Below are 17,238 nucleotides of genomic sequence, written 5' to 3'. Positions count from 1 at the left end.
TGTGTGAACAGACCTCAGGTGTTTTCTACACATAAGCATTTTCATAAGTTAGCGTTTTCTTTTTAGTAAAAACGAACCAAACACTTTACGTAAAAACGAAAACTATTCATTTTCAAATATCATGGCGTTTTCAAATGATTCAACTCTTTAATTTTTTTATGCGTTTGTATTTACGATGTAAATAAGGTTCTATTTGAGCATTTGTTTCTTCATTAACTTTTTCTTTCGTTTCATCAAAATCATAACTCTTGTACAAATCTTTTAAATCATAACAATGCGGTTATTCAAGACCATAGTTTAAGCAAAATCGGGGGATAAAACATAGGATAAAACAACATGTTCGTTCCAACATAAGAAACGAAACTGGCCCTCAAAGAGAACAGTCTCCTCGATCTTGTAGGTCTAGAAAACACGGCAAAATCTAGCGACTCTGTCATCTGACAACATTTTTTAGACAACCCAGATTGTGCTAAACTCAATAATGACGACTTGTTTCGGATAATTGGCAGAGCCCGGTGGTCTTTCCCTCTAGAAGTTTTGGAATCGATCTACATATAAACGAAAAAGCCGCCATTGTGTAGACAGAATAAGTTCGTTTTCTCTCTTGGACTACAGTGGTAATTTTTCTATAGGCACGTAGCACTGATCAGTCAACTATACGGTTCTTGTGCTTGCATTTTTCTGATTGGCCTATTTTGATCCACAACTGGGTATATATTTTTCATCGTGTTCTTTCGGACCCTTTTTCTGACTTTTTATAATCTGAGAAGTGTCAGACGAAAAAGCTTTTAGTAAATATGTTGTGAAATGTTTGCTTTTTTAAAGCCATTTTCAAGTTCTGTACCACAAAAAAGATTTTTCTATCGATGTTTTGTGTGGTTCACTTTTTGTGTTTTCTAAATGCTATGTATTGTTATACAATGGATCTTAAGCATGTAACCCATTTTCCTTACTCAATTTTTGTGGGATTTTTTATAATTTAAGATCTGATGTTTTCTATGCACTTTGTCTTTGGTGTCACATACGTTTATGTTTTTATGATGAAATAAAGTATTTTTATTGTATTTTCTATATTACAGTAGCTGGTTTTCCGCATAGAATAGGCCTCCTATTTTTTTGCATTTCAGTTCTACCTCTAATTCACCAATTTAAAAATTCTCCTGGTCAGATTTTGAGCACCAAGGAGCTAAAAGAAGCACCCCTTGTTTGAAAATTGAGAAACGTTTGCCCTAAATATTCAGAATCAGTAATTTTGAATTCAGGCGGAAAGCAATTTCTAGTACGTTTTTAAGCAGGCAACTTTTTCTCCTCTTGAGAAAGCCCAATGCAGTTACACGTTTTTTCAGAAGTACAATTGGCTCCAATTTCAGTTCAACCTGGTGTTCCTTATTTTTCCTCCTGTGCATAGGGTCCCGAGTTAGCCTGTTCTCTCATTTTTCAAGCTTTGCTTGTATTTTATTTCTTGAGTTTTGTCGAATTTCAGCGTGCCTTGTTTCTTATGTTGCTTTTATTTTTTGGGCAAATTTCAGCCTGATGTTTCTTTTAAGGGTTGTTTTTATAATAAAAGCGTGTATGTTATGTACCGTTTCCCCATTTGTTAGATGCGTGAAACGCTTAATTGCTCAAAATTTTAAACAAGATTTGTAAGTAGTATAGTTTCCTGTAATAAACCCCAGTACCTATATTTTTGACCTTAAACCCCTTCCTCAATTTAAATCCTGCAATACATCAGTTTTATCAGGAAAATATGGCAAATTGCTGCCAGGCATCCGTAGTCTCTCGGTAGCATATTGCAAAAAGTTGGTATCTACGTTAGAACAAGGTCGTGAAAATGTTTTGATTGAAAATTGCCTGTCAAACGGGGCAAAGTTATCCTTGGGGCTCCTATAGCGTTACGTTTGTCTTCCTTTTCTAGAAGTTTTTAAGACCACACTGCAAAGGTTTCGATACCTTTGTTATGTAAATTGCAGTCATGTACGCCCACTTGTCAGCAAACAGTTTCCAGAAGCTAAATACCGTTTTTTAAGACAACTATGAAAAGCTAGATCGTTTTTGCATAAATTATATTCTATTCTTTAGGAAAAATTAGTCGAAGAAGATGACTAAATTTTCTGCAAGTGAACAAGTTTTTTTTTCTCGCCTCAATTTTCCCTAGACTTTTCTTATCCCGATTTTATTTTACCAATAGACAGTGGATACGAAACTAAGCGATTAGTGGCTTTATAATGTCGATCAGGTGTCCAGGATATCGTGAAATAAGAAAAATGTGGCATCAGGTTCGATCATATCTTTTTGGAACAATGAATGGAACTATACTCTATAAATTAAGAGAATTTCCTTGCTTCAATTGGCTAATGAGCTTCAAAATAAGTTCAGTCAAAGTATTTGAATAATAATTTAGTTTGTAGGATGTATGATCGCAATTGGGAAGGGTTTCGAAATGCGTTTGAATGAAAATAGAGATTTTTCGATCTAGGGGGGGGGGGGGGGTTGTTGGATACTCGCGACCCAAACATGATTTATCAATATGATTTACACTGTTATTGTTTGTTTTGCTTTTTTGTGTGCTATCAAGCTTTTTTAGTTGCTAGAGTGTCGCTCACCTGTAGCCATAAACGTTTGCAATTAGCCTCGAGATTAATAGCTACACACAAGAGGGGAAATTTACGTATAGTTTTTTCATTATATATCGTTTACAAAATATCTTGACCTTTGTTAGTAAGGATTTCTTTGAGTTTTATATCCCCCCCCCCCCCCTTCATAGCGATTTCCCCTGATCTCGTCACAACCATTCTCGTCAAAAACCATTCTCCCCAACAATAATGGTGATTGTTAAACAAATATCGCTCAGACTATACGAAAGAATGCAGACTGAAAACCTCATTCGTCACTTAGTAGTTATTGAACTTTGTCCAAGAGGCGATGGAAGGGTAGCTGAAATCCATTAAATTAAACTATTTGAACCAGATTGAAGTTAGCGTAGCAAGTCGTTTGGAAACGATTGTAGTCCACCGTATCCAAATCCTGCTTTGCTCTTCTTTCAATCAAGCTGACACGACCATAACCTTCGGGCTACTTTTATCATATCCCATGTTGTTCTTTTATGGTTTTAAAAGTTAAGACCAATAAGCAAGTATTTTCTAAAGCAGAGCTTTTTTAAGTGGAGAAATAAATTTTTTACTTTTCACAGAATAAGTTTTTTGCATGTTCGTCTTTGAATTTTTAATCCGGCACGATACCCCTTTAATTATTTGTAAAGTACGTTTTCCTCAAGCTTTTCACGGAAAATTTCAGACCATTTTATCGTTTGACAGAGATTGATGTCTTTTGTTTTATTCTTTTATCAGGAAGGCCATGTCAGTCCCACATTCTGATACGCCGTCACATGTGGAGGGAAGAGCTGAAAATTGGTTTCAAAACGCAAGGAAACAGGTTTTTCCGGATAAAGTTGACTGGAGCGTGAGTACTTTCCCAAGATGCCATTTTTCATTTGTTTCTGGCCGTTTCTGGTCGTTTCTGGTCGTTTCTAGCCGTTTCTGGCCGTTTCTGGCCGTTTCTGGTCGTTTAAAAAGCCATCGCTAGAATCTCAAAACCCTGTCTATGAATATAATAAAGATAATGTAACAAACACACCCTTAAAGTTTGCTATGCAATCAACCGTATGTGAGCTTCATCTTCTGTCTAACTCCTAATTTTTTGCCAGTATAGAAGACCAGGGGCGAAACTTCACTATTTCCATTAGGGGGGTATGAAGCTTAGTTGCCCGACGAAAGGGCGTGGCATGCTTGATGAAAGGGCGTGTCCTACATGAACTTCATTTTTAGAGCACATCGCCTCAAGGGCTGAAATCATCGGGAAGCCCGAGAGAGGGTCTTTAGACTCAGGCTGTTTGTTTTGAGTAAAAAAATATGCCTCTAGTTTTTCTGGTGTTGGCTATAAACATTTGTTTCCGATAAGCAAGCATTTGTAAGGCCTGTCTTTTCTATAAAAAAAAGTCTTCACTTTCTAAATCACCTAGCTATTAAGAGAGCAATTCAAAAAAGAGATTGAAGTAGGGTCTCAATTTTATCAAAGTGGAACACCAAAACACAGCTTGGAAATTTCGGAATTTAGAAACAGCTACGCAGATTACAATGTTCCAACAAAAAAGAGCTTCAGTTGCATTCTCTGAGTTTCATTTTCAATTTTCGGTTGCTCCGGAAGCAATTTCAATATTTTTAGACACCCAAGCACAAAGTACGTATATCTAAATTCACCATAACAAAAACACACTTTACTTTCTGTCTATACTTTTGCTGTCGATCAATACTTCAGACTTCATCTCGAGGCGAAGATAAACATGTGCGCGTTGAGCTCCAGACGAAAGCGCTGATCAGTGGACGGACGAAAGACAGAAATGTATATATGTTGCTGTTCCTAGCCTCCTTTCTGTTTTGTTTCCCCAACTGGGAGGAGATTGAAAAAAAGATGGGGGAAAAGACCATGAATTAAAAAGCCAACCTAGGGCAAAAAGTAGCAATAAAAGTGCGACCTAAAGAAAATTTCCAGATTTGCCCGACAGATACACTAGCAGCCATAAATTTGCCCGACAAAATCTGCTTTTTTGAAGATTGGAGGGGTGCAGCACCCCCCCCATACCCCCCCAGTAGTTTCGCCCCTGTAGAAGACACTTATGTTGGTTAAACGAATTCTCTGTTGCTTACCTCCTTTCGCGGACGTTCGAAGCAGATCGGCAAGTTGATGACGTCATAGAAACTATTATTTAGCGTTGTTGTGTTTTGGCTACATAATCAGAAATACCACCGTCAAACACCTCCAAGGATGCAAGATACGTGTAATCCGTTTTAAATTTACCTGAATGTGACCATTGAAAAACCCAAGCTTTACTAACGAGTTTCAGTTATTGTGGCCTAGCCCTATAGTTTTAGAACCAAAACGAAAATACATTAGTTTGATGGAGAAAGATCCTGTGCACATTTTGTCCCATCTAAGATAGTTTGTAGCAGATCTAGCTTATTTCGTAGATTTAGAAGTGATGAATGGTGTTGCTTTAGCTATTACATCATAGCTCAGTCATATCTTTTTATGCCGTCATCATTTTGTCTAGAGACAAGCGTTCGCTCCTGTTTACTGGTACAGGGAGAAAATGACAATCGCGTATTCAGTGCGATCTAAGCTGTTTCGCGTCTTTTTTTGAGCATACAAATCCTTTCGATGAATCAACATCGAATAAGTCAATGCAACGGATCTTCCATTATCATCATATGTTATCTCCAAACGTCATGTTTTGGCTTTAGAATCAAAGCAAGAACATACTAAACATATGCCAGTTGAGTATTAACCCAACCTACCATACGCTCACTGGATGGGGGATGAGCCCTTCAAAATCTATCTAAATTTTAACAAGGGAGAGGGGCCTAGTCTCGATCTCATCTCGATCACAAGCTCGATCTCACGACAACCCTGATCGTAGCTTGTTAGGATCTTAGCAACATAACACAGCCCGCTTGCAATACCATCTTCAGATTTCTTTTGTCTTTGCGTATAGCATGGCTCCTGACTAGGTTTCCCTGCTGTTCTGACTATCTATTTAATATGTTTTTCACTTATTGCATTGTGTTTTCTTTCTCAAAATTTATTTTACCATTTTCATATAGACATCTGCCGTAAATGGCGGACATATTTGGCTGGATGCCGATGCTTCTGGTTGCCATATCCAAGACTGCAAGGTGAGCCAGCTCATTTTGTTTGGGTATCAGAGGAGTTTTTTCTGCCTTTTCTTGTAATTTTAACATGGGTTTTCAGCTGAAATGGGAGGGTGTTTTCTTGCTAAAATTGACAATTAGGCTAAAAATTTCACTGGCAAAGGCCCATCGCCCTCCTAATTTCAGCCTTTGTGACCTTCGTTTTATTGCATTGTGAGCCTTGAACAGTATTCCCAACAACGCTCACTCGCTCTCTCAGGTATAAAGAACTGTTAGGATAAGATAATTTGAGTGAGTATTCATATTTCTGGCACCAATCATTGTTAAATCTGTTAGAGACACTCTGTATTTAAATATGGACGCTAATCAAGTTGAACGAGCCTGCTTGTTATTGCTGTTTTGCTATTATAATTTAATTTAAACTGGCTCTAGTTTCCTGCAAATCAGGCTGCATTATGCTCATATTAATAACGAACAACCGGTACCTAATTCCTAATTGTTATTGAGAAATCAATTAACTAGCAGCACTTCAAGAGATTCTGCCGAACAACTTTTACGTCATATTGATCTTTGCTGGTGTTTTATTGTACCCGATGTACTAACCTGATTACATTTTAGCTGGTTGTTAGCGTTTGCCCCCCGGATTTTGCTCATTATACCTGGATGTCATGTTGATCGCTCCCATGTGTTATTTTCCAGAACATTTTTGTATTATCGGGGACCGCGGAAGCAGAGGGGGGGTTACGGGAGCTTTAGCCCCCCAATAATTTCCAGACTGTACAAAAACCATACAAAAATCGCCATGCTCTTGGTTTTGAGCATATTCAAACCCCCCATCCCCCAAAAAAAGATGTTTTAGCCCCCTCAATCTGTATTATGCTCAGCGATCCTTGTGTATTATCCTTTAGGCATTGTTTGAGTGTAAGGCTTTCTTACATAGTATTGTCATTTTTCAAAAAAACTGCGCCTGAAGTTTGTGATAGCAAAATATCTTCTCTACTTTCGTTACATTTCGTCATAGAATTTTAATTATTTGTATTTCTCTGTTTCTTGTTTTAATTCCATTCCAATAACTTCAATTGTAGAAATCGGGAAACAGGAAAAAATGTGCAAGTAAGTTATATATTTTTTGTGATTCCAGATCTGAGTCGTTTTCTGGGTGTTTGCTCAAGAACCTCCTACGAACATCTACAAACATTATTCAAAATGATTTCTTTTTGAAAAAAGCAAAGAATTATGTTTTTTTGTATTTCATTGTTAATAATTCACAATTGTTACTCGTTATACACTTATCATCATTCCTTTTGCATCAGACACCAGCAAATTTCTCATCTTCGCCACTGCAATGTTATTTTATTTGATTCTAACAATGCCTTTCAAGAAAAATGCCTGAAAAATCTGCTCTGCAAACCCGCATTATTCAATATTGCATTCTTATTCCAAAGCTTTGCGTTCATATTGTAAGTTTTCCAATTTCTTAATCCTTATTTCTTATAATTGATCAAAGTTATCGCCAGAGAATGTCAGCAACGATCTGTAGGCCGAGTTAATGGAATAGGAGATAACGTGATTTGAGAAAATTTCTTCACAGTAAGCCATTGGATTCAATTGTGGCTGTAATTGCAAAAAATTGTGCCTCTTACTTTGAGTCTTCCAATTCATAAGTCCCTGTATTTCTTTTTTGTTTGAAATTTTCTATCTTTTTTTAATTGAATAGGACTCATTTTGTAGATACTTCAAATGCGCAGAAATTCGTCTCGTAGAAAAATGTTTTAATGTTTGGAAGTCTTTTAAGAACCTATTTGTTTGCTTGCTTATTTACAATATTTTGTTTGCTTACAGGCTGTAAAGTTTTGGTTCATGAAAAATGCATTGAGCAGCTAGAAAGGGTAGCTTTTCTCATACTTACATATATTACAATCTTGCAACAACACTGTTTCATCTCTTAAAAATCCGAAGTCCACGCTCCAAAGTCTCAAACGATGAGAAAAAGGCAGTGCATGAACTTTTGTGCTTTGTAAGATGAAAAAAAAGATGTTGAAGGCTTCACATTTGATTTTCCCTCACTCAACGAGCATCATGATTTATTAAAAGTACTTACAGAAGAAATTTCGTTCAACACGATTCACATTTTTTATTATTTTTTACTCATTGATACAAACACTAGGCCACGAACTCCACGAACTTTTGGTTAAACCAAACACCTACTATGTACCACGCTGTATTATTTTTGATGATATATATTTGTGATGATTCTTACCATAATTTTTTAAAACAGCAAATATTTTTAACATTTCGCGTTTTTAGTTTAAATTCTATTAAATGTTAGATATAAGCAAAGTCTTTTTCATATAATTTATTGTTTTTAGATAAACAGCTGCAAGTGCAGGCCAACTTTTGTCGAAGGATCAGCTGCAACGTTGAAGCTGGTATGTTTTGTAATACTGTTGATAAATATTTCACATAGAAGTTCTTTTTTGATCAGAAATGATTATTTCAAGAATGAAATGCTGCCTTCCCGTTTAAATAGTTAATTAGCCCAGCTATCTTTCAAAACTGAAAAGCTATGGTATTTTTACGTTGTCTACCCACCAACTGCTTGGCTTCGAGTTTCAGGCATGTTTTAACACATGTTGTTTGAGGCATGAAAGTTGCATGACATGGAGTTTCAATTATTTCCAAGCACACTTTTAGATTCATTGATGCTCAGATGCCTATATCCCGTTTTCTCGTCTTTTGGCAATTATCTGTTTTTGTGTGTGCAGTTTCCACAATTCAATAAGGGAGATCTGAAAATGGCCTCATTTCTGTGAATATAGTCCTGTTATATATTTACTTTATGTAATTTGTCATGATCATGTTCAATATGCATAAATTACAACATTCACTGCCAAATCCTTGTGAACATGGTCTTATTTTATTTTTGATTCAGTCACTTGCTATTATTTTGATATTTTAACGAATTTTATATTGTTTCAGTTTCCGTTTCATTGTAAATAATTGTGTGATAAGTCAAGCTTAACTGTTAGTATTAAAAGTTTTGCTAGTTGTCGTGAAGCAGATAAGCATTCTCTGACCTTAGGCGACTCTTGATTGGCTAATACAGCCAAAAATCTTCTTGACATGTATGACACGATTTTAATTGGGTTGCCCTATCGGTATTTGCTTTTCATCAAATAATATTTCATTATTTGAATAATATTTCATGAAATATTATTATATAATTTGATATTGCAGCCGTTTCCACTTCACCATGTAGCGCATCGACGGAAACAGGACGGCAAATGTGATACATGTGGCAAAGTACGCTGCTCTTTCTCATCCTGCTAACATAATGTGTTTATATTTTGATGGCTAAATGACTTTCTTGCGGTAAATTGTGGATTGAAATAGCTGGGATTATTTCATCTTGTGAGTCGAAGGCCTATAGATTCTGATCCAAGGGCTTGATTCATTTAGTCCTTTCAGAGTCTTGAACCTTCTCCATTTTTAACTTCCTGTAAAAGATATGCCTTCCTGTAATTCGCTTCGGCTGGATTCGACACGTGAAGCTGTAAATTTGCCCCACAGAAACCTGTAGATATAGGAAAAACAATGTAAAAATAGAGGATGAAAAAGCGACTGTTAGCGAAAGAGGTTTTGTAAGAGGTAAAAGGGGCAAGCGAAGTTTTTATTTCTAGTCTAAGAATTTAGCCTAAGAGAAAATGGATTTAAATGCTTAGTATAGAGGACCTCAATATGTAATCACATCCAAACCTTTGTTATATATCCTTTCAAGGGAAAAAGGGCACCAAAAAATAAAATGCTTTCTGTTCAAAAGGAGCATTTCGTATTAATTTCACTTATGACGTTGCAAGCTTGGACATTTCATGCAAATTTGTTTGATTTTTTTATATTTCTCGACTTAGTGGTGTTCATAACAGCCTTGGCACTTAAGCCAATCATTTTTATTTCGATACAAGAACTATCTATTGTTCTTTTACGTGTTAACTTGAAAATGGCTTTGTAAAAAACATTATTAAACTGGATTTTTCGTTTTCGTTTTAGTATTTTCAATCAATGTTATCATTCCAATCTGCCAAGGTACGTTTATTTTTGAGAAAGTTATTTTGATCAGTTTGTGGGGTATTAATTCATTCATTTCAAACAACCTTTTGGTGGTACAAAACTTGAAAATGGCTTTGAAAAAGCAAACATTTGAGTAAAGTAAAGCTTTGTCTATGTTCTGACGTTTTAAACTCTGAAGACTGTCAGACGAAAAGCTTTAGTTTACTCAAATGATTGCTTAATTCATTTCAATTACAACAGTGTATAAAAGACAAGGGATCTGTCAAGCAAAACTTGCAATCCCCTTCTACTTGCTAATCTAATGGAATTCAGTTCGCTACATGTTTTGTAAACTCTCTATATATATAGTTTTCAAGCTATTAATGCTTGAATTTCGATAATTAGTTTATTGAGTTAACGAGGAAAGGAATTCGGGTGTGGTGATACTGTGGCCTAGATTTTACTTCATATTTTCTCCGCAAGACTTTGTCTACCTATGAAGAGCTTGTACCTTTTGAAATTCGCAAGATGGACCTGCCTTTGATAAATACTGTTCTATTTCATTTGAACGAATATTTCAGATTCTCAGAATCTGTATATGAAGCTCTAGGATGTGTTGTGTTACAGGATATACAGGCAATCTCTTTAATTGCCAGCAAAAAAGCTTGTGCGTAAAACCGCATGTACAAGATTTAAGGCAAATCACAGTTCAACATAGCGTGATTATGAATAAATTGATCACGTTAATCCGACAGATTTTGAATTGAAATATTAATTTGAATTTTTCAACTTGAAAATTCTATTTTGTCAGTCAATGGGTGTTTTCATACGTTTCGTTAAGTGCACATTAATTTTTGACCTAGGAAGCAATTAAAGGCGAACATGCCTAGCAGAAACCAAATCTTTGCTCGTTTCTTCCGGAAAGGGGCAAATTTTCAACCTTGTAACTTAATACTTATAAAAACAGTTTCACCATGCCTACCGCAACAGAAACTTGTTAATTGAAGTGAATACGATGTTTTTGCCTGAGAGGCCCTTTAAACAAGGTTGTTAGCACACCCTTCGTATGGACTTTCCTCTCACTAGGGAGACTTTCTTTTCATTAGTATGTCATCTTTCTGTGTGATATGCTTACATCTAAGCACACGGTTGAAATATCTTGAGCATGAACTTGTGTGACAACCTGCCATCTCTCTACATCTGCAATCATTTCATTAAAATTAATTAAAAATACATTATCCTTCTACTGGCCCTCGCTCTTATTACCCAGCGTATTCAAAATAATCCTTTTCTTTATCGTGTTTGACGGCTTGCTGAGTAACTCAATAACCAAATAATAAAGTTTTTAGGAAATCGTTTTATACTTCGTTTTGATATAGCATATTTGACACTTTTTGTACCCCTTTCGTGTCTGACCTCTTCTTTTTACCCCCTTCCATATCTCTACTTTTGCCTTTTTAACAGTTCATTTTCTACACTACCCCCTTTCTTTATTGTCCCTACCGGTAATTCTACAGTTGTTTCTGCCTTTTCCCTGCCTCTCTTGCTTTATTTCTTGCTGTTGTTTTTGAATATTTTATGCAAGAACCCCCCTTGTTTTTTAGCATTCCCCTGCTGCTTCTATCAAAATGAATTACTTCCCCGCCCTCAACCCAACTTCTATTTTGCCAGACTCTTCACTGCTTCTAATGCTTTAATATTTTTGTTTGTTTTTTACAGGACATGATTGCAGTAAATTGCTCTTGGTGCAAAAAAGCTGTAAGTCTTCATCAAATTCAGCGTTTTTGAACTTTTTTCTAAAATTTCTTTTCCTAAAAATGTTGCATATTTGTTGGTAAAGTGACAAGCTCACGGGAAGCAAATTTTTCGCTAGGCAAGTCAACTTAAAACTTTTTTTGGCTTTAGTGATAATTATATTTTCAATTTGGGGAGGACGAGGGGGGGTTGCAGTTATAAAATGCCATAGAATATTTTACTTTCAAACCATTTTGTGTTCCCGCTGTAAAAACCCCTTCAAACCCTAAGAACAACTTTCTCTTCGCGCCGCAGATTTCCATCTTCCGAGGACCAATGCTTGATTTTTTTGTATAATGGTGTCCTAATTTTGAATTTTAAAATAATAATGTTTTCATCATTTTAGAATATTACACCAGACTTTTCACGTTAATGTTTCGCTGTAAGCTTTTCGATGTATTCCAAAGACACAATTTGCTTTACTTAATATTTTCGGCTATTTTCAAAGCTACAAGTAAAATTCATAATTTCAGGTCCACAATAAACCAGAGTGTTCCAAGGATATGTATATGGATGAAAAATGTACCCTTGGAATGCACCACAGATTGATAGTGCCGCCATCTTGGATTGTGAAGCTTCCTCCTCGTAAGGTTAGCCACGTGACAGTACAGTTGCTCTAGGGAATTCAATTGTTGCGTCTCCTTTAATTATCTGCTAGTATATCAAGCAGTCAGTGTTTATTTTGAAGGAAATTATTTCGAAATGAGTAGAAAGATTTTTCTCGAATTATTTTGTCGAATTGCCTGAAGAGTATAAGATACGTGAAGAAGCTTGAGAATTATAAAGCTATTGTAAAAGACGGGAATCTAAAGACTGAAGCTGATAGTTGTGATTATTTGCCAAAGCAACCGTTGGCTTAATTTGATACACATGTAGGCCTTCCACGAGGGCTTTTTGTTTACGGTGATGAATCCTCGTTGTTTGCAAATTTTGCAAGATAATTATTTCTCACGGAACGGGTGGTTTTTTCATCAATCATAATTTGGAAATAAGTTTGTTAAAATACTTGAATGAATTAATAATGGAAGATATTGTTATTGGCGGAACTTTTTCACAGCCTTGCGAACTCTTGTTTCTACATATTTACATATCATTTATCATCTTACAAAGGTTTTGGAAATTTCGGTTTCTTTCGTGCTTCTATGAAAATAGCAGCTGCTAACTCTCACTCAGTTTAAGAGTCCAAGTGTGAGACGAAACTCTTTCCACCTACGCAAGTCAAGATCCTTTGTATGACGTAGCCGATTGGTCAAAACAAGGCACCAATGAAACGTCTCCTTCTTCCTCTCACATAACTTTTGATCCTCATCTGGATATAAATTTTCAGCTTGCCACTGGTTATTATCTGGCGTTTATATGCTGAGGAACTAAGTGTTCTGTAGTATTTATGTTTCTTCTTTTTCTTGGTTTCTTCAAATTTTGCGTTACCAAAGCTCATTAACTTCTTTCTTTCTTAGTACTCAACAACGATGCCGGGTAAACAACGGAGGGCCACACGAAGGCGGTCGAGTAGGGTATGAACAATGCTTAATAAAGGGGGTATATTGCATAATAATTATCACGTGACTGTGTCTGGACATTACTGTTTATCAATCCGTCATTTGGTACTCGGTGTCCTATAAGCAGAGCTGTACATGCTTACATCAGAATGGTTCTGTGTTATAGCATTTTGATATTATATTTTCTTCAAAAGAAGCCGCCCTTGGACTGAAACCGCATACACTAACCGCCCTTTTATTGAATGGATGGATAGCACCAAATCGCTTCATTATGACATAATTTCTATCTCTCGTTCTTCTGACATTTTATAAGTCATCTTTATTCCCCACTTTATACTTTCAACTAATCGTCAAACGTTGATGCTTGTTCAGGCTCGATGCTTAACAAGTAACTGTGTTTTTGAGGAGGATCTCACTGGCATATCACAGGCCGTTTCCAATCTGGGCGCATTTTAAAAGCTCACTATTTAGCGTCTGTATATTCAGATGGAAGTCTGTTTTTTATCAACACTGTCACTAATTGCTGATGTAGACTCTTTTTGTCCCCAGGAAAGACGTGCTTTTGTGGTAAGATGTGTTTATTTTTCTATTTTTTACTTGATGTAATATTAAAAAGAGCATAATTGATGATAAGGGCAAAGTGTAGAGCGCAAAAAACCAGGAGTTTGTAACAGTTAGTTTCTGATGTTAAAGGTCATTGTTTCAATCGAAGGGAAGGCTTTAAAACAAGGCCCATGTGGTACTGCCACCCTCTTTACAAGTTATGACTCACTTTTGTGAGGGTTACTTAAAATGTGAATGGCAGCATCGTATTGTTCTAGGAATTGCAGAGACTATGATAAAGGATCGGTTTAAAATGTCTTTATATTTATTCATTATCATCAAATACTTGGTCGCTGCTTCAGATCTGAATATTTTATCGTTTTGTTTTTTAAGATCAAGCCTATACCGGGAAGCGAGGATAAGATTCCAATAATTGTCTTTGTGAACCCAAAAAGTGGTGGAAATCAGGTTTGAATTCTGAGGCCTTTTATGTACCGAAATCTGTTAATCAATTGATTCATGTGAATTGCATTTACATTAGGATTGTTGTGTGGAAAAGGCTAGAGATGGGATGGATTGCGTGGTGAATTAACTGAATTTATGTTACGAGTTTAGCTAAATACATCATAAACAATTTGGGTGGGGGGGGGGGCTGGGGATTTGGCTTTCGCTTATGGTGAAAACAAGATAACAATGTGAGAAATTCAGACAAGTGAATGAGACCAATCACCAGACGGTAGGAGGACGTTTGCTAGCTAGCCTTTCGGGCTTGATGACAACTGATTCCATTCCTGCAAAGTTGGTTAAAACAATTTTACCCCACATATCCCGATCCAGGTCTATACAAAATTGTAGATTTTGTCCTTTTTTGCAGGGAACGAAAATTATGGAGAAATTTCAGTGGCTACTCAACCCAAGACAGGTTAGTATCCTCTTGTGAATTGGTTTCCTCTTACCAACTCCGTTTGTGTGTAATGCTACAATCATGGCAAAAATTCTGTAAACATCCAGATATATGCATTGTGTTTTTATATTTTTCAGCTCTCCTACTTCCGCATCTTTTGCCCCTGAACAATGTTGATAATTTAGACAATTATCATAAAAGTCGCAGAAAGAAACGTACTTCCTATCTCCTACGTCGTTTGGTAGTAAACATTGTTCAAAGGGGGAAGGGGATATCTAAATTTGCCCTTGAAAACTGACGTTATTGTATCAAGACTCTTTGCAAGCATTACAGCTCTATCGTTTTCGCTTATTCTTAAGCTATCGACATATAATTGAGTGATTTAGGCCATCTGCCGATCGACAATTTGCCTGACGATAAGGATGATATCACTCAGATGCTTTTTGATTGCCCAATAGTTGCTTGAGAGACTATTGTATCCGTCGATGGCCTTTAAAGGCTCTTGTGCAACCGGCATGCCTTGCGACTATATTTTCAAAACCGGCCTAGTATCGTACTGTATGAAAATACAAAACACAGTTAATTTTGTCAAGAAAGCTGCCGCTAAGCATGCTGGTTGCGCAAGGGCCTTTAAATGCATATTATATTTAATGTGTCTCACAGCATTATGCCGGAATATGCCTCTGCTTTTCCTTGACAATTACCTTGGACTCTGCTTTGATAGCAATTTCTGAATCTCTGATAGAAATTTGTTGACCCCTGCACACTGAAAGAGGTGCAAAGACGACTTGATTTAGGTTAGCATAAAGCCCTCGGCTGGCTTTTTAGGGAAATCCTTTTACTTGTCTTTTTTTAATCCCCATGTATTATAACGTCTGTGCCCGGTACTGTATTTGTTTACAAGTTAACTATGCAAATCTCCCAGCGCCTTTTTTAGTCGTGATACAGTCAGGCTTTTTATTGCATTGGACAATATCCATTGTTTGGACAACTGAACCAATCAAATGCTTTATTGACCGACGGCTTTTTATGTTGTCTTTATCGATTTTCATTTTAAGGTTTTTGACCTAATGTCTGATGGTGGACCAAGGTTTGGGTGAGTATCTTTGGTCAATCAATTTCAACATCACTTTTTTTTCTCTGGAAGCATATTTATTTTATTCATTTGTTGCCTTTTTAACTATTCTTTCTTTCAAATAATTTTGTGACAAAAATTCGTTCATGGGTTCTTAATGGCATCAAATATTTCTTGAAGGTTGGAATTGTATAGAAAAGTACCTAATCTTCGAATTCTCGTCTGTGGTGGAGATGGTTCTGTAGGTTTACATTACTTTGTATTTTTCATTTTTGCCTTTTGTTGCAATTTACTTGCCTAAAATTGAGTGTGTTAACTTCTTCTTGTATCTCACCCTGAATGCATGTTTGATATCCACTTCTCCGTCGTAAGTTTATTTTATCTCGCTGTTAAGTTTTTATCTCGTCTTTTATTGCAATTTACCTGCCTTTAGGTTAAACATGAGTGTATAATTCTTTTTTTATTTAACTCAGGCTGTGTCCTTGACAACCTTAATATGATAAAGTTCATTCTGACGATTTAGCCCATCAAATCTAGACCACAAAGCAGCTCTTTTGCATGAAAGTCTTAGCAGTTCGTCTATCATATTCATCATCAGCAACGAATCTTGTTCATCATTCGGTTAAAGATTTCATATGGTTGTCTCACTACTTTCCTAAAATCTAAAAAAATCTAGTTTTAAATCGTCTTCCTTTTCAGGTGGGCTGGGTCCTGTCAGAAATCGACCGTCTCAAAATGAATCCAACGCCCCCGGTCGCCATTTTGCCGTTAGGAACTGGAAACGACTTGTCAAGATTCCTTGGATGGGGTGGTGTATGTCATTTCTTTATGAATAAATTTTCTAATGCAGTGAATATTTCTATCTACTGTCTGTCATGTTATGCTTGATAACGTATAATCAGCGCTTCAAGTAATTGTCTGATGATAGCGTGAAACTCAGAGTTACAACTCAGAACCGTCCTGTTCTTTTGACCAATTGTAATTAGACACATAAGAATTTGTGTTAAAGTCGACCATATTTTAACTGATAATTAAGGGCAGCACCAAAACAGTAGTAGTCCCTTTAATAGTCAAATGTGGATATGGGTGTGTAGAGAAGGACTGTTCTATGTTGCAGCTTAGTGCGATCATATGCAACAGCTTGCATGTATGTAGCTTTTGAAGTATGGAGATAGATATTTATAGAGCCTGTCTTGGAAAAAATCTGCTATGGAGAAACTGGTGCCAGGATTTAAGTATAACAGATACAGGAATACAAATGTAACGAGGCTTTTGAAGGCACAGATGTTTATGTGAGCAGAAGGCCTTGCTCAGTGCAGCAGGATTTTCAGTAACTTAATACTTTTTATCGTATACTCATTGTTTTTTTTTTAATATTGTTAAAACAAACTGAAATATTGGCGTTGAATTTATTTATTTCAACAAGTTTTTTTAACTCTTGCATAATTTGAATATTTCCACAGCGAATGAGAAACAAAGAAGATTTATTTTTAAAGATATATGTGTGTACCCTATTAAAACTATGCTGGACGCTTTTGCAATTCGTTTTTCCTTTTTAAAACTCATTACACTTTCGGTTTTAGGGATATACCGATGAGCCTCTTTCTCGAATTTTAACTCAAATCGAGAGTGGTGTTGTTGAGAAGCTAGACAGGTATATTATGCCATTGT

The 17,238-nt window shown here is 36.2% G+C and overlaps 1 protein-coding gene across 4 annotated transcripts in view; it reads left to right on the top strand.

Moving 5' to 3' along the window:
- The window catches only part of LOC135683450 (diacylglycerol kinase zeta), a 50,671-nt gene that overhangs the window by 14,826 nt on the left and 18,607 nt on the right, over positions 1-17,238 (top strand). For all 4 annotated transcript variants that reach the window (XM_065198708.2, XM_065198716.2, XM_065198720.2 and 1 more), the window contains exons 2-18: positions 3,348-3,459; positions 5,658-5,729; positions 6,791-6,818; positions 7,548-7,594; positions 8,075-8,134; positions 8,943-9,008; positions 9,753-9,788; positions 11,472-11,510; positions 12,020-12,136; positions 13,004-13,060; positions 13,595-13,612; positions 13,982-14,056; positions 14,463-14,510; positions 15,551-15,588; positions 15,748-15,808; positions 16,267-16,380; positions 17,151-17,221. In XM_065198708.2, the coding sequence (XP_065054780.1) occupies positions 3,348-3,459; positions 5,658-5,729; positions 6,791-6,818; positions 7,548-7,594; positions 8,075-8,134; positions 8,943-9,008; positions 9,753-9,788; positions 11,472-11,510; positions 12,020-12,136; positions 13,004-13,060; positions 13,595-13,612; positions 13,982-14,056; positions 14,463-14,510; positions 15,551-15,588; positions 15,748-15,808; positions 16,267-16,380; positions 17,151-17,221 (1,059 nt within the window). The remainder of the gene's footprint in view (positions 1-3,347; positions 3,460-5,657; positions 5,730-6,790; positions 6,819-7,547; positions 7,595-8,074; positions 8,135-8,942; positions 9,009-9,752; positions 9,789-11,471; positions 11,511-12,019; positions 12,137-13,003; positions 13,061-13,594; positions 13,613-13,981; positions 14,057-14,462; positions 14,511-15,550; positions 15,589-15,747; positions 15,809-16,266; positions 16,381-17,150; positions 17,222-17,238) is intronic.

Source organism: Rhopilema esculentum, chromosome 17 (genome assembly GCF_057945365.1).
Source record: "Rhopilema esculentum isolate cy_ngs chromosome 17, ASM5794536v1, whole genome shotgun sequence".
Lineage (NCBI taxonomy): Eukaryota > Metazoa > Cnidaria > Scyphozoa > Rhizostomeae > Rhizostomatidae > Rhopilema > Rhopilema esculentum.
The sequence above is the reverse complement of the archived record's forward strand: the minus strand, read 5'-3'. Positions and strand labels throughout refer to the sequence as shown.